A 21,550-nucleotide genomic window follows, 5' to 3' on the forward strand; every position below is an offset into this window, starting at 1 on the left:
ATCTCTGTGCTCTATAACTGGCAGGTTTCTGAGTATGTTAGCGGGGCACGAATGACACACCAGAAACCTATGATTGCGGGTTCGAATCCCGGTTCGCCCCAATTATGTTTCTAGGTGTGTCAGCACCATACCCATGCTCGTGGGCTTCACCGAAGTGGTAAACGTCTGAGACCTGCATCATTTCGGGCTTTCCTCCCACATTAAGCTGACACGCGGCGATATAACTGGAATAATGTTAAAAGTGGCGTCAAACCCAACTCTCTGTGTATGTCAACAAGCAACAAGGAATGATGGAGGTTTAAAGCGCTCACCTGTAACTGCTACTGATTCCGATTCCTCCTTGTAGCTCACGGGCTGGTGTAGCATGCTCGGATCATATTTCCCGGTGATGCGTTTCTTCGTTCAAGAGGAAAAAATGACATACGTTGCTTCAAAAAACCTGAATCATCCCCACAACCCAGTCTATTGAATTTGGACAAAAGCTCACGCAGTGCACACAGGCTCGTTTCGTCTACCGTTAAAGGCTCTCATCCGAACACAACGACGGCACTCGGAGTTATCAAACCAGGACAGACAAACCAGTGGACGATGGTGTGAGCACCATGGATGGGTACTGGTGACCGTTGCTTCTACCTCCCTCGATATCACTGACTGAGACTGTAACGTGCAGTTGGACATTTGGGAGCCCAATGTCAAATGTCTGATGTCACGAAATGTTATTGATTCATTTTTGTCTGGAGAAGGCGCGAGTAGCCCATTTACCTTCCGCGCCGCATTTCGCTATGAAGAGTTGTGTCCCTTGGCCAGAAACCTATGATTGCGAGTTCGAATCCCACTTCAACTATTTGCTCTGTGTTTGAATTGTCTCGGACCCTCGTGCACTGAGAGTGTGAGACAAACTTCTTACTGATTGGATTTCCCGTATGCATTGACCGTGATGCACGCTTGTTTATTTGTTGTTTTAACGCCGCACTCAGCAATATTCCAGCTTTATGACAGCGGTCTGTAAATAATCGAGTGTCGACCAGACAATCCAGTGATTTACATCATGAGCATCGAACCGCGCAATTTGGATACGATGACATGCATGAACCAGGTCAGGGAGCCTGACCACCCGATCCCGTTATTCGCCTCTTACGACAAGCATAGTCACTTTTTACGGCCAGTATGGGTTGCTGAAGATCGATTCCTACCCGGATCTTCACGGGTTATGGTAAATAAAACCAAGAAAAGTATGTTCTAGAAATGACGTGCATGTTTTCAAGTATGTTCTGTATATATAATAGAAGACAAAGACAACAATTTCTAAAACACTTTTTGAAACAGCATAACTTAACAGAAGGTCACTTCAGGGGAATATCGAATCTGCCGAACAGTGTTGTTTGTTTCAGAGCCTGACCACCCGACCCTGTTAGTCGCCTCTTACGACAAGCAGTGTCGTCTTTTACGGCAAGCATGGGTTGCTGAAGACCAACCCTACCCCGGATCTTCACGGGTCCTTATGATGCACGTGCAACTTCAGGGGCATCATGGGTAATCATGACGTCACAGCAGATTTATTTCGCTTGTATATATAAATAGATCATGACACTTTTTCTTATTATTGGCTGTTTTATTATAATAACTTCTTTTATGGCTGTTGACTGACTTCCATCCTAATTAAACTTCAATAAATTCATGTTAAAAAAACACTTTCCCGCGTCAAGATGTCCGGCTTTCGAAAATATTAGTGGACTTGTGACAGTTAAATATTACAATGTGTGAAGCCCATTTCTGGTGTCCCCCGCCGTGATATTGCTTGAATATTGCTAAAAGCGGCGTAAAACCATACTCCCTCACTCACTCCAGCGGTCATCGACTGGTTTTGTTCTGTTGCATGGTCAACATGCTATAAATCTCTTGTAACATCTCGGCAGCCATTTGACAGACATATTTGTGTACAGTCAGACCCATTCCAACGCCATTACGGGTCTGCCACAAGGTAAGAGTTCCACTCGGCGTTTTTGTGAGTGAGTAAGTTTGGTTTTTACGCCGCTTTTAGCAAAATTCCAGCAATATCAAGGCGGGAGACACCAGAAATGAGCTTCACACATTGTACCCATGTCGGGAATCGAACACGGGTCTTCGGCGTGACGAGCGAACGTTTAACCACTAGGCTACCCGACCGCCCCTTTTTTTTTATTGTGAAGTCGTAGCTTGATGGTTTCGCCTGGAACCCAGGTACACTCGGTCGCCAGGCAGTGAACACACACAACCGAGTGGCCTACGAGCAAACCCCTGTTGTTGTTATCATCTGAACGGATCATTGTGTTTGTTTGTTGCTTAACGCCGCTCTCAGGGATATTCCAGCTATATGACGGCGGTCTGTAAATAATCGAGTCTGGAACAGACAATCCAGTGATTGACATCATGAGCATCGATCCACGCAATTGGGATACGATGACATGCATCATCAACCAAGTCAGTGAGCCTGACCACCCGACCTCTTAAGTCGCCTCTTACGACACGCATAGTCGCCTTTTACGGCAAGCATGGGTTGCTTAAGACCTATTCTACCCCGGATCTTCACGGGTTACACGGAAAATGCAGATACTGAGTTTTAGCAAGTTGGCCGCCAGGTGCAGGTACGTTTAAATATCTGTAATCTTTTCAGCCTAACGACATGTGTTTAAGAAATAAAGTTTGCTCTACCCAATGTGTTGTGTAATAAAGTATAGTTGTGCCCCAAACTAGCACAGTAAAAGCACGAGGACGATACTGACGTCGTGATAGTTCAGGGCCAAACTTTATTACACTAAAAAGTGGGGTAGAGCAAACTTTATTACTTTTCTGAGATGCAAAATGTAAGACTAACCTTGTGTTTTATTAAAGATGGGTTTATAAAGAAACCTGTAATAAGGGGCGCCTTAAATTGCTGCAAGTAATAAAATACTGTGTTCACCGAGTTGCGCTGTATGATACCGTACCAGACGTGAATGGGCGTCCAGGGGGGTGATATGGCGTCGCCGTTGGGCGGAGAGCAATGTTCAGCAGCCGTTTTGTTGGACAGAAGCATGTTGCGAGGACCCAAAATACTGCAGTTGACCCGAGACATCATTTTGTCATATCTATTCCCAGGTAACTATATTCAATTATTCGACAAGTTTAAAGAAACTATGTCACTTGTGGATACGCCATCTTGCTTGACAGTAGTGAAAGAACGAGTGAGTGAGTGAGGCTTTACGCAGCTTTTAGCAACATTCCAGCAATATCACGGCGGGGAATACCAGAAATGGGCTTCACACATTGTACCCATGTCGGGAATCGAACCCGGTCTTCGGCGTGACGAGCGAATGCTTTAACCACTAGGCTACCCGACCGCCCCTGAAAGAACGACATTTCCAAGGATACGTTAGATCATGGTGGTAGGTAATTTGAACATCACCATGGCGTCGCAGTATAAAGCCCAGCCGGCACCTTTGATCTTTTATCGAAGCATCTCAGAAGTGTATATGTAAAACACTCTCTCTGCAGTGAAGCCTTTCAGTCGGGGTGGTTAAACTACGCCTAACTTGCTTGGATGAATATGCATTCAGTTGTAAACTATCACGAACTATGTCCTATACATTTGTTGTAAGACTGTATTAGCCGAGTGCAGCCATGTTGTCGACAATCAGGACCCTACGAGTAGGTCCATGTGTTGCCTGTCGCACCCCACCACGGCTGTCGGCTATATGACTATGTGACTAAATAGTAACTGTCAGCGCTTCCCATAACATGTGTTGCATGTAATTTCTTTCTTGGTTAGTAACACTAATGATAATGATGATTAAGGTGAGGATGACGATAATAATAAAAATAATACTAATCCATAGGTAAAGTCTCCACACACAATGTATGCTCGAAGCGAACAAGGGGCGGTCTGGTAGCCTAGTGGTTAAAGCGTTCGCTCGTCACGCCGAAGACCCGGGTTCGATTCCCGACATGGGTACAATGTGTGAAGCCCATTTCTGGTGTCCCCCGCCGTTATATTGCTGGAATATTGCTAAAAGCGGCGTAAAACCATAGTCACTCACTCGAAGCGAACAAGAAAACATTCCATTCAGTCAGCGAAAGTGAGCTTGAAAAGTTAAGTAAGTCTTTAATCGGGTCTAAAGATCTGGAAAGTTGGAGAAACTTCGAATGAGAGACTGTTCTGCTTAGTTGCAACGAAAATTAATTCGGTTTTTCCAAAATTTAAAAAATAGATTGCGCCTATACTGACATTCGACTACAATAATCTCTACAATAATAATCGATGACGCATAGTGGGACGGTAACAAGAGTATGTCCTAAATCCATCTGCTAGTACTCTTCAGGAGTGGGCTGTGTGAATTTTCCATTTTCGGGGGTGTTATGGCACAAATGGAAGTCCATATTTATAATATCTGTGTAGTTTTGGAGTTTAGGTCTTTGAAAACGTGTATAGATGTACAGTGATAGAAACGTACAAATGTATGGATAACAACTTCTAGTTTATTGCATGTAAACATAGCGACGTTTCGATGTAGATTCTAACACCGTTATCAATCTGGACGGTACGTGCTACGTGTTTATGATATTTCCTCACAAACTTCTAGAATGCCAATTGTTGGTTCGTTGTTGAACGCCGCACTCTGCAATATTCCCGCTACATGATGTGGTCGAATCAAATAGTTAGATGTACAGTAGGTCGTCGACATATGATATATTAATGGGTTATCGTTTGTATTGTTTGTTTGTTGTTTAACGCAGCATTCAGCAATATTCCAGATATATGACGGAGGTATGTAATAATCGAGTCTGGATCAGACAGTCCAGTGTCTGACATCGTGAGCATCGATCTACGTTGTTGGGAAACGAATACATGCATCAACCAAGTCAGCGAGCCTGACCTCTCAGTATCATAGTCGCAAGCATGGGCTGCTTCACGAGTCGTTATCGTCTGTACATCAATAGATCTCTGTGCTCTATAACTGGCAGGTTTCTGAGTATGTTAGCGGGGCACGAAGGACACATCAGAAACCTATGATTGCGGGTTCGAATCCCGGTTCGCCCCAATTATGTTTCTAGGTGTGTCAGCACCATACCCATGCTCGTGGGCTTCACCGAAGTGGTAAACGTCTGAGACCTGCATCATTTCGGGCTTTCCTCCCACATTAAGCTGACACGCGGCGATATAACTGGAATAATGTTAAAAGTGGCGTCAAACCCAAACTATCTGTGTATGTCAACAAGCAACAAGGAATGATGGAGGTTTAAAGCGCTCACCTGTAACTGCTACTGATTCCGATTCCTCCTTGTAGCTCACGGGCTGGCGTAGCAAGCTCGGCTCATATTTCCCGGTGATGCGTTTCTTCGTTCAAGAGGAAAAAATGACATACGTTGCTTCAAAAAACCTGAATCATCCCCACAACCCAGTCTATTGAATTTGGACAAAAGCTCACGCAGTGCACACAGGCTCGTTTCGTCTACCGTTAAAGGCTCTCATCCGAACACAACGACGGCACTCGGAGTTATCAAACCAGGACAGACAAACCAGTGGACGATGGTGTGAGCACCATGGATGGGTACTGGTGACCGTTGCTTCTACCTCCCTCGATATCACTGACTGAGACTGTAACGTGCAGTTGGACATTTGAGAGCCCAATGTCAAATGTCTGATGTCACGAAATGTTATTGATTCATTTTTGTCTGGAGAAGGCGCGAGTAGCCCATTTACCTTCCGCGCCGCATTTCGCTATGAAGAGTTGTGTCCCTTGGCCAGAAACCTATGATTGCGAGTTCGAATCCCACTTCAACTATTTGCTCTGTGTTTGAATTGTCTCGGACCCTCGTGCACTGAGAGTGTGAGACAAACTTCTTACTGATGGGATTTCCCGTATGCATTGACCGTGATGCACGCTTGTTTATTTGTTGTTTAACGCCGCACTCAGCAATATTCCAGCTTTATGACAGCGGTCTGTAAATAATCGAGTGTCGACCAGACAATCCAGTGATTTACATCATGAGCATCGAACCACGCAATTTGGATACGATGACATGCATGAACCAGGTCAGGGAGCCTGACCACCCGATCCCGTTAGTCGCCTCTTACGACAAGCATAGTCACTTTTTACGGCAAGCATGGGTTGCTGAAGCTCTATTCTACCCCGGATCTTCACGGGTTATGGTAAATAAAACCAAGAAAAGTATGTTCTAGAAATGATGTGCATGTTTTCAAGTATGTTCTGTATATATAATAGAAGACAAAGACAACAATTTCTAAAACACTTTTTAAAACAGCATACCTTAACAGGAGGTCACTTCAGGGGAATGTCGAATCTGCCGAACCGTGTTGTTTGTTGCAGAGCCTGACCACCCGATCCCGTTAGTCGCCTCTTACGACAAGCAGTGTCATCTTTAAACGGCAAGCATGGGTTGTTGAAGACCAACCCTACCCCGGATCTTCACGGGTCCTTATGATGCACGTGCAATTTCAGGGGCATCATGGGTAATCATGACGTCACAGCAGATTTATTTCGCTTGTATATATAAATAGATCATGACACTTTTTCTTATTATTGGCTGTTTTATTATAATAACTTCTTTTATGGCTGTTGACTGGCTTCCATCCTAATTAAACTTTAATAAATTCATGTTAAAAAAACACTTTCCCGCGTCAAGATGTCCGGCTTTCGAAGATATTAGTGGACTTGTGACAGTTAAATATTACAATGTGTGAAGCCCATTTCTGGTGTCCCCCGCCGTGATATTGCTTGAATATTGCTAAAAGCTGCGTAAAACCATACTCCCTCACTCACTCCAGCGGTCATCGACTGGGTTTGTTCTGTTGCATGGTCAACATGCTATAAATCTCTTGTAACATCTCGGCAGCCATTTGACAGACATATTTGTGTACAGTCAGACCCATTCCAAGGCCATTACGGGTCTGCCACAAGGTAAGAGTTCCACTCGGCGTTTTTGTGAGTGAGTGAGTTTGGTTTTACGCCGCTTTTAGCAAAATTCCAGCAATATCAAGGCGGGAGACACCAGAAATGGGCTTCACACATTGTACCCATGTCATGGAATCGAACCCGGGTCCTCGGCGTGACGAGCAAATGCTTTAACCACTAGGCTACCCGACCGCCCCAGCGTTTTTTGTGATTTAAACGCTTTCCGTTTCTTACAAAGCGCCCAGTCGGAGACGACAGGACTTGACTTGCTTGGCTGCATATTCTTTTACTGATATAATTTGACGACTTTATAGTCGTATAGTATAGCCGAGGGCAGCGACTGTGAAAACGTGAATTATATAAATAACCATATAACAGTGAACATAAAGTATACTCTTAGAAAATGTAGGGGGTAGATAAGTGTTGACGACAAACATTCCATGCAAGAACGTTTATGATAAACTTGACACCGAAATACATGCTATAGTTTGCATGTTCCTCACGCAGTGGCGCCACACACGTGCGCTTCCTGATTCTGACATTTTCAAGGAAGATCGATTGATCTCTGTGGACCATTGTGTCTGTCAATCTTATTGATTCTGCCTATCCTACAGTTGTCATTTTCTTGAATTCATTCATTGTTTATGTATGAGTGAGTGAGTTGTGTTTGACGCCGCTTTCAATAGTATGCCAGTTACATCACGGCGTGTCAGCTTCATGTGGGAGGAAAGTGATGCAGGTCTCAGACGTTTATCTCTTCGGTGAAACCCACGAGCACGGGTATGGTGCTGACAAACCTAGAAACATAATCGGGGCGAACCGGGATTCGAACCCACATTCATAGGTTTCTGGCGTGCCAAAGGAACGCAACTCTGCACAGCGAATTGCGGCGCCTCAGACGACTGGGCCACCCGTGCCCCCTGTTTGTGTATGAACTAGCGATGCGGTGCTTGCAGAAGTACGAGGTACGGGTCAGACGGTTAGAAATCGTCTACATGCACCTTATCTCCCTGCTAGGCGTGTTGTGTCGCCCCTTACAAATCGTCATTGCCAACAGACGTCAATGGTGCACACAACGTCGAAACTGGGGTAAATCGTCGCTGATCACGTGTCATGTATTCAGATGAGTCCCGATTCACTTCACGCTTCCTTGACAGGCGACGTCGAAATGAACGTCAAAATGAACGTCAAGCCAATGTCAAGTTGAGACCTCATGACAGATTTGGCGGTGGATAGGTTATGGTATGGGGTGTCATCACTATGACTGAGCGAACCCCACTCCATATTGTGCCCGGAAGGGTCACTGGACCGTACTATCGGGCCAACATCCTGACAAACCTATGTTGTCCCGTTTGCAAGACGTGTGGGCCGACGTTTTGTCTTTCAGGACGAGAAAACCCATGCTCGCCGTGCACGAATTGTCAGCGCCCATCTCCAGCAGCACAGCATCCATAGAATGCCATGGCCAGCGATGAGTCCAGACTTTTCCCCATGGAACAAGTCTTGTAGTCCGGTAATTAAAGGGGTTTTTTTCACGAAGGCTCAACAAAATTGACGGAAAAGGTTTAGTAATGCATTTCAGTCCCTTGATAGGTCTTCTTTCAAGAACAAAATAGTTTACCAAAATTCGACTTTGGGAAACACCCAAAATAGGTCAAATCCAATATGGCCGCCATCAAAACAAGCGAAAATGGAAAAAGTCAAAAACATGGAATCGATCAAAATTTAAACATGGATGATGAGTCTGTTAATAATCATTGGTGTAATAGGAAGACATGTACGTCAACGTCATAGGCCGCCGAACGCCTTGACCAGGCGCTGCGAGCGGAATGGGACAGACGCCTTCAAATTGCAATTGAGAGACTCGTATGCAGTGTGCCTCGTCGAGTGGATACATGTTTGCCAAATCGTAACGGTATTACACACTATTGATCCAAGAACGTCAACATAGAAATTTCCTATCTTAGCACTATCGTCCTTCAAGATCGTTGGCGGTCATAGCATCTGCCACACATCACATATACCATAGCGTTAGAAATACCTTCCTGCCCGACCGTCTGAGACGGGCTGTTTTCGTCTCGAGCAGTTAACTTTAAGAAATTGCACGCTCGGTGGTCGTGTTGGTTTTTTAAAATGTACATGTAAAAATATATGAATATAAAACCCTCATATTTTTTATGATCGACGAATACAGATAAGCAACTCATTTGCGATTGCACGAAATTTTCTGCAACCAATGCCAGCGTTTAGAAGAACGCAAGAAGCTTTTGCGTGTACCATTTAATATTTAACTCACTGTGATTTTATTATCATTTGCGAAGAGCTGGTGCTTTCAATTTACAAAATATTGATTGTCATCATTCGAACTGGGCAGTTAAACCTATCAGATGTGACGAGGAATTCGATCATTTCTTCATTGATAACAGTTGAACAGTTGAACGCCCTTGTGGGTGAAGAAAATATCCTAGTATTTCTTCACGTCCCATGACCTGCATGTCATTGCAACAGTTTACAAAATATTGATTGTCATCATTCGAACTGGGCAGTTAAACCTATCAGATGTGACGAGGAATTCGATCATTTCTTCATTGATAACAGTTGAACAGTTGAACGCCCTTGTGGGTGAAGAAAATATCCTAGTATTTCTTCACGTCCCATATGACCTGCATGTCATTGCAACAGTTTACAAAATATTGATTGTCATCATTCAAACTGGGCAGTTAAACCTATCAGATGTGACGAGGAATTCGATCATTTCTTCATTGATAACAGTTGAACAGTTGAACGCCCTTGTGGGTGAAGAAAATATCCTAGTATTTCTTCACGTCCCATGAGCCGACCAATGGGAATCGGTCAGACTCTGTGACCTGCATGTCATCGCCACAGTGTGGTTGGTGGTTGCTCATTTGTTTGTTGTTTAACGCCGCTCTGGGGACGTTGCTCGTGATTTAGGTTGCTTGTTTGCCTGGTCCAAATTCGACTGTGGACACGCAGATGTAATTTCCTGATTTACATACTGCAACGTTAAAAAGTCACTGAAACACTGTTTTCATATACCAGCATTCACTGAAACATTGTTATCATACACCAACTTTCACTGAAACATTTTTATCATGCATCAATATTCGCTGAAACAGAGTTAGCATACACTAACATTGACTGAAACACTGTTATCATACACAAACATTGACTGAAACACTGTTATCATACACCAACATCGACTGAAACACTGTTATCATACACCAACATTGACTGGAACACTGTTATCATACACCAACATTGACTGAAACACTGTTATCATACACCAACATTGACTGAAACACTGTTATCATACACCAACATTAACTGGAACACTGTTATCATACACCAACATTGACTGAAACACTGTTATCATACACCAACATCGACTGAAACACTGTTATCATACACCAACATTGACTGGAACACTGTTATCATACACCAACATCGACTGAAACACTGTTATCATACACCAACATCGACTGAAACACTGTTATCATACACCAACATTGACTGGAACACTGTTATCATACACCAACATTGACTGAAACACTGTTATCATACACCAACATTGACTGGAACACTGTTATCATACACCAACATTGACTGGAACACTGTTATCATACACCAACATTGACTGGAACACTGTTATCATACACCAACATTGACTGGAACACTGTTATCATACACCAACATTAACTGGAACACTGTTATCATACACCAACATTGACTGGAACACTGTTATCATACACCAACATTAACTGGAAAACTGTTATCATACACCAACATTCACTGAACCATTGTTCTCATACACCAACACTTACTGAAACACTGTTATCACACACCAACATTCACTGAAACACTGTTTAACACCAACATTCACTGAAACAGTTATCATATACCAACATTCACTGAAACAGTTATCATACATTAACATTCACTGAAACACTGTTTTACACCAACATTCACTGAGACATTATCATACACCAATAATCACTGAAACATTGTTATCATACACCAATATTCACTGAAACAGTTTTCATACACCGACAATCACTGAAACACTGTTATCATACATTAACTGAAACACTGTTCAACACTAACATTCACTGAAACACTGTTATCATATACAAACATTCACTGAAACACTGATATCATTCACCAACATTCATTGAAACACTGTTATCATACACCAACATTCACGGAAACATTGATATCATACACCAACATTCATTGAAACACTGTTATCATACATTAACATTCACTGAAACACTGTTTAACACCAGGACATTCACTGAAACACTGTTCAACACCAACATTTACTGAAACACTGTTTTACACCAACATTCACTGAAACACTGTCATCATACACCAACATTCACTGAAACACTTTTTAACGCCAACATTCATCAACTCCTGATTGTCGTAAAAGGCGATGATGCTTGTCGTAAGAGGTGACTAACAGCATCGGGTGGTCAGGCTCGCTGACTTGGTTGATGCATGTCATCCTTTCCCAATTGCATGGTTCGCTGCTCGTGATGTCAATCACTGGACCGTCTGGTCCAGACTTGATTATTTACAGACTGTCGTCATATAGCTGGAATGTTGCTGAGTGCGGCATTAAGCAACAAACAATCAATCATCAACATCAACATTACATTTGTGATATTAGTAATAAACTAAGGACCATATATACATACATATAAGAAAACAAAAACTGGATATTGCATAATAAAGGTTTTTAATAAGAAAATATTGTATTATCACTGTTTATGTATTTGTAAATATTTCATACACACTGACATAAATAAATCTGTGACAAGTATTTCTAAAAATATGCCTTACAGAATGAAGACATCGCCACATATAGAAGTGTTTAATTGTACAACATGTATGTGCATGAATTGAATAAGTGCCAAAAGACTTCCAGGTGAGCCATTAACAGGTAAACTGCAAGGAGCACAAGACATTGTTCAGGTGAGCTATCACCTAGGTTATTGCCAGGAGGACAACACATCATCCAGGTAACATTCATCCAGTAGTCAAGAGGACAACATATTGTTCAGGTGAGCTATCACCCAGTAGACAGGAAGACAACTGATTGTCCAGGTGAGCTATCAGTTCAATGACTGTCAGGAGGACAACCCATTTTTCAGGTTAGCTATCATCCAGTAGAAAATTGAAAGGACAACACATCATCCAGGTGAGCTATCACCTCATAGGGTGTCAGGACAACATATCGTCCAGGTGAGCTATCACCCATAGATAGTCAGGAGGACAACACATCATTCAGATGAGCTATCTAAATGTGCAATTCTCTATGTAATGAGTCAACAGTTGAATGTTTTTTTAGGTAGCATACATTGTTTACCCACTGAATGGTTTTTCGAATTCTGGCCCGGAAACGAACCCGTTCCCCAATGGAGTCTAGGTCCAACTTCTTTCCATAAAAATTGTAAAAAATGAAAATTTATTAATTTTTTTTTTTATCAAAAGGCACCACTTCAGTATGTGCCTGATAGCTTTGCCAAGTTTTGATCAAATACACTGAATGGTTTTCGAATTCTGCCCCGGAAACGAACCCCATCCCCAATTGAGTCTATGTCCAACTTCATTCCATAAAAATTTCAAAAAATAAAAATTAGAAAAATCCCCAAATATCAAAAGGCACCACTTCAGTATGTGCCTGATAGATTTGCCAAGTTTCGATCAAATACACTGAATGGTTTTGGAATTCTGCCCCGCAAAAGGAAATGATTACGGACGGACGGACAGACGGACGGACAGACAGACTGGCTGATTGCTATATTCCCCCGCATTATATGCCAGGGGGATAAAAAGGGATAAAAAGGGATAAAAACCTCAATAAAGCATAAAGTCAATAAACAATTTTCTAAGCCTCTCATGTGACAAACCACAATTCACGGTTGGTCATTTCAGTCACAAACACAACAATCATAACCATAATGTAAGAAAACATTGTTCGCTAAAAGCTAAAACAGAAATAAACATCCTTCCCCGTCTTAATTACTGGAAAAATGTTTTTGGAGATCCCTGGCAATATCAGCTATAGCTGTTCTACCTACTTCAAAAAGATCCAATACCAGTACTGAATGTATTGCAATGTAATGTCTATGTGCGACCTTAATCCCTGCTTTTCTCAGTCGTTGAGCATACATGATGCTTTCATCTCGTAACACGTCATACTTCGCCGTGACCAACAGAGATGGCGGGACTCCTGTGAAGTCCTCAGCAAGGAGAGGAGCCAGGTACGGGTTGGTTGCCCGTGGTGCTATCTCCGCCCACAGAGTCTCATTACCGTAATCTACATCTCTGGAAGTCTCCTTCCTCCGAAACCTCTTCGGTAAATTGGTATTGGCATCAACAAAATCAGCATATTTGGACCGCTTCGCTGATGCTGAGGTGTGCTGGTTGTGAACCATGGCTTCAACTAGATCGGGATGGGAGGTCTGTCCAATGTATGCGGCCCAGTACCAAGCCATATCGTTTGGGCCTGTGCCAAAGAAGTTCAAGGGATTTGTGTAAGATGGCAACTTGAGGTCCAAGGGCTGAACGCAGGGATATATGAGCATCTGGAAGGACAAGCGTGGCAGCTGTTTGTTGTTGCCGAGCCTCAGTGCAACAGCGGCGGCCAGGTTGCCGCCAGCACTGTCACCTGAAAGAGACGAGTGTGAGTGAGTTAATTTTTTGCAACATACTTTCGGTAGTTTTTAAGTATTAAACAATAGACCGAAATTTTCATTTGGAAATGAAAGTAAGCTGAAGGTTTCACATTAGGTAACTTCAGTGCATTTAATACATAGTATGTTAACATTGTTTTCAATGCATTAATGTAATTCATTTGGCTTATTTTGTTTTACGGATCCATCGACACAAAATACTAAAAAAGGGGGGTGGGGGGGTGGTGGGTGGGGGGGGGGGGGGAGAGTTTGGCAGTGAAAGAAATCAAAATCAAATGTAAAATTAATCTTCCAATTTTTTTTATTTCAGCACCACCATTCCAGTTAAAGAAATACAAGGAAAAGAAAAAAAAATTTCTGGAATCTTGCAATGCATTAATGTTATGGTCATCAAAAATCACCCTTCACCCATCTCCTTTGTATTTAAATAGCAAACAAAGTAATAATATTCAGTACAGACATAATATATTTCTTGTGTCTTTTTAATTAGTCACTGATTAAAAGAACAAATTCAACAGTGACAGTTTCAAAGGGCGAAGTCCACATACTGGTATATGTCATGTCACTGCCTACTGATAAAGCTTGAATAGAGCTCACTTGGACAGAAAGTCCTCACAGTCCTATTGTCACTTGTTCATCCATTGGTAGAATGTGTCCATTGATAGGACTTCTATGTCAACCGCACAAGGCTATTTTTCATCCATGCAAATCTGATCACGTGTTGATCCTGATAAGGGGAGACAACTCTTACCTCCCACAGCAATCTTGTTGCCGTCCACCCCGTACTGCTGTGGGTTCTGGAGCAGGTGTAGGGTGGCCGTCACACAGTCCTCAAACGGGATGGGGAAAGGGTGTTCCGGAGCAAGGCTGTATCTGGAAACATGTTTTGACTCGTCAAGTTCCACATAATGAAAATATATGACCTTGGAATGAGCCATTAACTTCATGAATCACATCATAAGGACATACTTGCAAACAATATCACAGAAACATTCTGTATTTCGTGAAAAAATAATATTTTCGTATAATTATAAAATGCATTTTCATATAAAAAAATCTTCCCATGTTGAAAACAAGATATCCTTTCATATTTGTGCACAACAGGTTCGTATACACGTATATTGATTTGGGTTTGGCCCCGATTATGTTTCTAGGTTTGCCAGCACCATACCCGTGCTCGTGGGTTTCACTGAAGTGGTAAACGTCTGAGACCTGCATCACTTCGGGCTTTCCTCCCACATTAAGCTGACATGCCGTGATATAACTGGAATACGGTTAAAAGCAGCATTAAACCCAACTCACTCACTCACTATATTGATTTGTCTGGTTACATGTATACAAACTGAAACTGTCCTAAATCCATCAATATCTGTGAGCTTTAAAGGAAGTCATCAAGTGATACCCAAAGGCTGGAGGGCCTCGAGTAACATGTGACCTAAATATGCCATCTTTAATTTCTGTACATGTCACAAGTGTTGTATATTGTTTATATACACCTTGCACACAGATTATTGGGAAGAACACCCATGTGGCCTTAATAACAGCAAAACAATGTCAGCCATGTTTTTTAATTAAGCAGCGCTTGATGGTGATCATTAATTCTCACACTGATTTAGCCTTGGCTATTGACCTTTGGCCTTTCAAGTTAGCATCCACAAAGGAGTCTTCTTAATGTGCCCACTTAACATTACCGATTTGGATACCGAACTGGACCTAGAATTGTTGATGAGGAATAATCCAGAAGTCGAATTTGGAAAAATGTCTTCTATATGTAAGGGACGGGTCATTTACTACAGGTTGGTTTGTTGTTTAACGTCGCACTCAGCAATATTCCAGCTATATGGCGGCGGTCTGTACATGATCGAGTCTGGACCGGACAATCCAGTGATCAATATTATGAGCAACGATCCACGCAATTTGGATCGATGAAATGCATCAAACCAAGTCAGCGAGCCTGACCACCCGATCCCGTTAGTCGCCTCTTACAACAAGCATAACGACAAGCATGGGTTGCTGAAGACCTATTCTACCTCGGAACTTCAGGAGTGGGTGGGTCAGCGGTCTTTGATGCACTAATGTTCTGAAAATAACGATGCTCCCCTGATGATTGTCATATTTTGGATGACCCTCCCCATGTTCTTGTAAAGGACAAAACACAAAATGCAAAAGCATATTTTATTATAAAATCTGTATTTTTTAATGACTATCCTCGGAGAACGTCACATTTTTGGCAACCCCATTACAAGTAAATGACGGGTCCCTAAATCACCCAGCAACTGATTGTGTAAGCTAGCAGACAGTAGGATGAACATAGCTGTGCGGGTCTATGACCAGCTGAGCTCGTGTGAAGTACATGAGCTATGTAAAGTCTATCTCGTTTACCCAAGCTCTTTGAGAACCAGATTACATAAATGACAGCAAAACTTACTCGACTGACACCACCAGTATGTTTGCTGATTCCGCTATCTGTCTGGTGAAGCGGTCGTATAACCCTGCAAACAAAACAGTACTCCAACATATACGTTTTGAATATAGGACAGAACGCTCTTTGGCATGTTGCTCAGTCAACTAAAACTTCTTCATAGAAGTGATGAACAACTGTGGTATAGTTTGTGTTTTATGTAATGCAGCAGTCTGCAATATTCCAGGTTTTTAACGGAAGCCTGTAAATAATGCGCCTCCACCAAACAAACCAGTGATTGATATAATGAACAACGTCCCTCGTCATCATCCTTAAACTATCAATACAACAAGGATCAATGAAGAAAATACAGGGCCACTGTAATCTAAACGTCACCATTCAATGTATGGATGTTCTAGTGATGACAAGACGCAGGAACTCGTCCCTATGTATATAAAGGGGTGTGATTTTTTTCTATACGAATATATTATGTTATACACGCTATCATCGAGTTCCTGTGTGACAAGACGACTAAGTCAAACTCTCCCTGTTGCCAAATATACCACTCTATAAATTATGGTGCTTACAATTGGAACAGACATTAAAACTGCCCAGGACACTTTGTATCCAAGTCTCACAAATTTCCACATTTCAAATAATAACACGAATCTTGGAAGGCAAACTTTGTTTGAACTTTTGACATTTTGGAGTTTCAAAGAATGGTTTTCTCATGAGAGATAACCCCTCATCCTTGACTGCCCATATGCTCAACAAACCGCATGAAGCGTCATAAAATCTCCATCCTTGCCTCTGCCACAGTGTCTGAGACGGGTGTAGGTAGGGACACTGTGATTCCGGAGATATGAAGTATCATGAAGTGCTAACATTAAATAGCAGACAAAACAAAATTCGGCAAGTTTAATCTTATGGATTAATTGTATAGTGTTCTTACTCAGTTTGGACTTAGACCAAAAAAGGTGAAAAAAAAAAAATATTTGGGATGGGGTAAGAAGGTTTATATATTATAGCTCTCTGATAGAAAATTAAGTCGGACAGTCTGGCTACTGTTATTTACCTAAGCTAGAATGAAAGGAAAGTAGCCATAAAGATATTTCACCTACTGTCCCTCCCTCCCCCCTCCCCACCTTCAGAGACAACTTCACAATGCCATCTGTTCCCCGCCCTGCACCCTGGATGAAATACACCAAACATCCATGCTTCATGTGAAGATTCCGGGGTAGAATTGGTCTTCAGCAACCCATGCTTGCCTTAAAAGGTGACTATGATTGTCGTAAAAGGCGACTAACGGGATCGGGTGGTCAGGCTCGCTGGCTTGCTTTGATTGATGCTCATGATGTAAATCACTGGATTATCTGGTCCAGATTTAATTTACAGACCACCATCATGTAGCTCGAACATTGCTGAGTGCTGCGTTAAACAACAAACAAACAAAAAACAAACCTCATGTGAATCACATCCATCAATAGTAAAAGTACACAGTTGCCTTGAACATGTTAAAAAAAAACATGAACAAAAAAATGCTTCCCACCTCAAATTGTGTAAATTATTGATACATATACGGTGGTCTAAGATATGTGAAAAAAAAAAAATAACTGACCAACACTTCCGAATGTCCAGCCTCCACCATGGTAATACACTAGAGCTGGACTGGGAGTGTGGACGCTCTTGGGGCGGTATATCCGAACCTTGACCCCATCAAACCATGTGTCAGTGACCTGCAGTAACAGTGAGTGAGTGAGTGAGTGAGTTGGGTTGAATGCCGCTTTTAACAGTATTCCAGTTATATCGCAGCGTGTCAGCTTAATGTGGGAGGAAAGCCCAAAGTGATGCAGGTCTCAGACGTTTACCACTTCGGTGAAACCCACGAGCACGGGTATGGTGCTGATAAACCTAGAAACATAATTGGAGCGAACCGGGATTTGAACCCACAATCATAGGATTCTGGCGTGCCCAAGGGAAGGAACTCTGCACAATACACTATCTGTCATTATTTTCAAGCTATTCTTAAAATTTTGCACTTGATTATCGGATGCCCAAGCATTTAACATGCAATTCAAACATACAAAATATGATCCAACATCAAAACGAAATTAAAAATAAATAATTCTCATTTTTAAACCTTCTTGAGGTATTACGACTAGATAAAGTTGACATGTTGAAACCAAAACTTAAATGTCTTTAGAAACGAAGAGATTAAAATTTTTAAAGAAATTTTTTTAAATCTTTTTTTTTTGAATGTATTAATTTTTGAGGGGTAAATGGATATGTTTTCACCAAAGACTTTTGGTAATTTAACACAAAATTTTGGTAATTCTACCATAGAATTTTGATGATTTTACTGTGAAATTTGTCTGGCACTGCTGACAGAATGCTAATAGTTCAGCCTTGGAAATATCTTTTTTCTAAGCAGACTAAGTGTAAACCTTCTTTCGCTCGTCCCCAGACTTTGTAGTTGGTCCTGCTGAACAAGCCAATAAAGTTCACTGTAAATTTCTGTCAGTGTTATTGTTCCAATTTGTAGCAAAACTGAAGCATTGAGAACCTGTTTCAGAATAAAAGCCCTCAAATGGTACCAGTCTATAAAGACTAGATTGGATATTGACTTATCCCCGGCACAATTTAGTAGTCACGGGCTCGTGTGAATTCGAAAGGCTGGTTGTAACTGACACAGTAAGTTAACAATTTCAGATCTTTCACACAAGCTAACAGGTATTGTATCGGAGAAATAGATCAGAGTTTAGTGACAATACACATGTTCACAAATTAATTGCTATACAAATATGACAATGCATACAAGGACAGTATTCCTTTAGGTAGATTTCTCATCATTTATCTTAAAACTGTATACATGTACTGTGTGTGAGAGTTGCAAATGAACTTTACAGGGCCATACGATGTTTCGATACGGAATTTTTTAAAAACGAAAACTGTTTATCAAGGCAGGCTTAATAACACAAAGCCAAATTTTTCCATTTGATGAAGATTCAGAAGAAAAGTGTCGGTGCTTCAAGTAAAAGATGTGGTTGGCCCATTATATTCTATCATTATCTTAAACTTTTTATATTCATCCTTCTAGTTTGTTTGTTGTTTAACGCCACACTCACCAATATTCCAGAAATATGACAGCGGTCTGTAAATAATCCAGTCTGGCCCAGACAATCCAGTGATGACATGCATCAACCAAGTCAGCGAGCCTGAGCACCCGATACCGTTAATCACCTCTTACAACAAGCATAGGCGCCATTTACGACAAGCATGGGTTACTGAAGACCTATTCTACCCCGGATCTTTACGGGTCTCAATACTTCAAGGGCAGATTCACATGTGACATGTCCATTGTGATACTTATTACTGCTCGACGGGCCAAAGTTGGACTATAAGAGGGTAATTTTTAAACTAACCTCAGAAAAAAAATATTTTTAAAATTATTTTAATTATTGTTTTATGCCTCTGCCTTTTGTTATACTGACAAATAAAATCAGTTGAATAATAAACAAGATAACATACATCAAGGAATGGACTTGGTTTGTGCTTGAATGCCCCGGCCTCTGCCATGGTGTCCAGCAGACGCAGTGTGTTTCCATAGCTGCCACAACCAGTGGAGTCAATAACTTTGCCCTGGAAACAAAAGAAAATTAGCATCATTATTGCAAAATTTTGCTCTCAGTGATAATGACCTCATTGAGATTATTATAAATAGTGCAAAACTTTTGAAGAATGGAATGTCAATCTAGGGCAGCGACGAGAGCAAACGACCAGATTTTACATATTTACTCAAACCAAAAATGTGAGAAGTAATGTGTTTGTAGGCAGAAAGAAATTTAGCAATTTGTAATGTAAACATGGACTTCGATTGTTATTGTCGTTAAACAATATATCACGTGACTAACCACGGGTCCAGGTTGTCGAGAGATTACATTTTTTCTTTTAAAAAACATTTTGCACATTCTACATTTTTGTGGCAAACAATTTCAGTCTGAAGCATAAGTACTTTTGTCAACATTTTTCGGGGACAATTTATTTTTCTACAAATATAAAACCCCAGGCTCCTCACACCCCAGAAATACCAAATGGTCATCCTTAACATAGATGCTTATTTCATTTTGAGAAGAGATACATATCACTATACTTTGTTCCATTTTCGAACATAGGTGAGGTGAGGGGAAATTGGGTTTAACGTCAGGTCCAAGATTATGTGCAATGTGCATGCATGTGATGCCGATTTATAGTGCTAGCTCACTGAGATACCATGACACAGTTTAACATGAATACCCTACTCAGAAACAGTATACTGACTCCGAGCCGACCAGTCCTTGTTTTAGTCCCTTAATGCCGAGCGCCAAACAGGGTGACAAGAAGTACCATCTTTTAACAGCTTTTCGTCTGACGCGGCCGGGGACCCAACCCTGGACCTTCCGCTCTCTACCACTAGACCACGGAGGCGTTTTTTCGGACATAGGACTTACCACAAGTTTTAGTAACTTAAATCCTGCTGTGTATATCCTTAGCTTCCATGGTTCTTCCAGGTCGTCAGGTATAGGTGTGTACAGGTAGATAGAAAGGCCTGTCACAAGGACAGACACCAAGAGGGCAGATACCTTCAAGCATCCCATGGTGCTGATGACTGCAGATGACTGTAAACATTAACACAAGATCATAAACAAATTATAGTGTGTATGTTATGTTTGTTCATATTTTGACACTTTGATAAAAAGGAATCAGTTACACCTGACATGAACGTGTGCAAATAATCGTGAGGATTCACATAATAAATAATTATAACTCTTTCTTAATGATTGGATTACTGTAAAACCAGGATTGTACAGTAAATTACCCATTAACATTTACGCATCCTTAATTACCCAGGGCATTTTATTTCTGTTCTATTGTTAATATCATTTTCTGTGAGATAAAACGATCCCCCTTTCATAATTTCAAACTAGGTTGTCTTATATGATGTTGTGTGATAACGACGGTGCGACCATCATGCATGACAACACGAAGGTCGAACAAAAAGAGCTTTAATTTAGTGCTAAGTCTTACGATACCTCATGAACACGTTTCATGGCATTTGATCAAGACAGTCATTGATCATATTACCTCTACAAGTATACCTCGCTTGTCGATTCTATTCTTTTAACGGCTTTCAGTGTATGCGTGAACAAGACGAAACATTTCCCTTTTTCCTCCGTGTGACTAAACAAAAGTTGGGAGACATACACTCCAACTCCTTACAGCCTACATTTGACTGGAGCGGCAGACAAGGGAGGAAGCATTTGATTTTCGGGGGTGTTCTAAAAATATAATCACACCTCTTGTTCAACTGAGATTGCCGTGAATAGCTGCAAAATTGCTGATGCGGCGTTAAGCAATATTCACTTACGTTTTTCAGAAAAAATATTCAACATATACCTCGCATTGAAGAAAGAAAAAAAACCTACGCTTTTCTTGACTTTTTTAAAATGTCCAAAGAATAC

At 41.4% G+C, this 21,550-nt stretch overlaps 1 protein-coding gene across 1 annotated transcript; it reads right to left on the reverse strand.

Moving 5' to 3' along the window:
- Positions 1 to 12,439: 12,439 nt before the first annotated feature.
- LOC139448096 (arylacetamide deacetylase-like) lies at positions 12,440 to 21,289 on the reverse strand. Its single transcript, XM_071229610.1, has 7 exons — positions 21,174 to 21,289; positions 20,540 to 20,707; positions 19,581 to 19,691; positions 17,671 to 17,788; positions 16,080 to 16,143; positions 14,403 to 14,524; positions 12,440 to 13,626 (listed from the first exon to the last, which is right to left on the reverse strand). Exons 2-7 carry the CDS (start codon positions 20,684 to 20,686, stop codon positions 12,974 to 12,976), a joined length of 1,215 nt encoding a protein of 404 aa, XP_071085711.1. The 5' UTR covers positions 20,687 to 20,707; positions 21,174 to 21,289; the 3' UTR covers positions 12,440 to 12,973.
- Between the last annotated feature and the right edge of the window lie 261 nt (positions 21,290 to 21,550).

This window comes from Haliotis cracherodii, unplaced genomic scaffold (genome assembly GCF_022045235.1).
Source record: "Haliotis cracherodii isolate W230 unplaced genomic scaffold, xgHalCrac1.p SCAF_7, whole genome shotgun sequence".
Classification (NCBI taxonomy): Eukaryota; Metazoa; Mollusca; class Gastropoda; order Lepetellida; family Haliotidae; genus Haliotis; species Haliotis cracherodii.

Excerpts from the sequence above, each read along its gene's own strand:
- LOC139448096 (XM_071229610.1), bottom strand. The coding sequence starts at position 20,686 with ATGGGATGCTTGAAGGTATCTGCCCTCTTGGTGTCTGTCCTTGTGACA. Across the intron at positions 17,789-19,580 it reads AACCAAGTCCATTCCTTGAT|GTCACTGACACATGGTTTGA; the intron begins GTATGTTATCTT and ends CTGTTACTGCAG. Across the intron at positions 14,525-16,079 it reads ATACTGGTGGTGTCAGTCGA|ATACAGCCTTGCTCCGGAAC; the intron begins GTAAGTTTTGCT and ends ACATGTTTCCAG.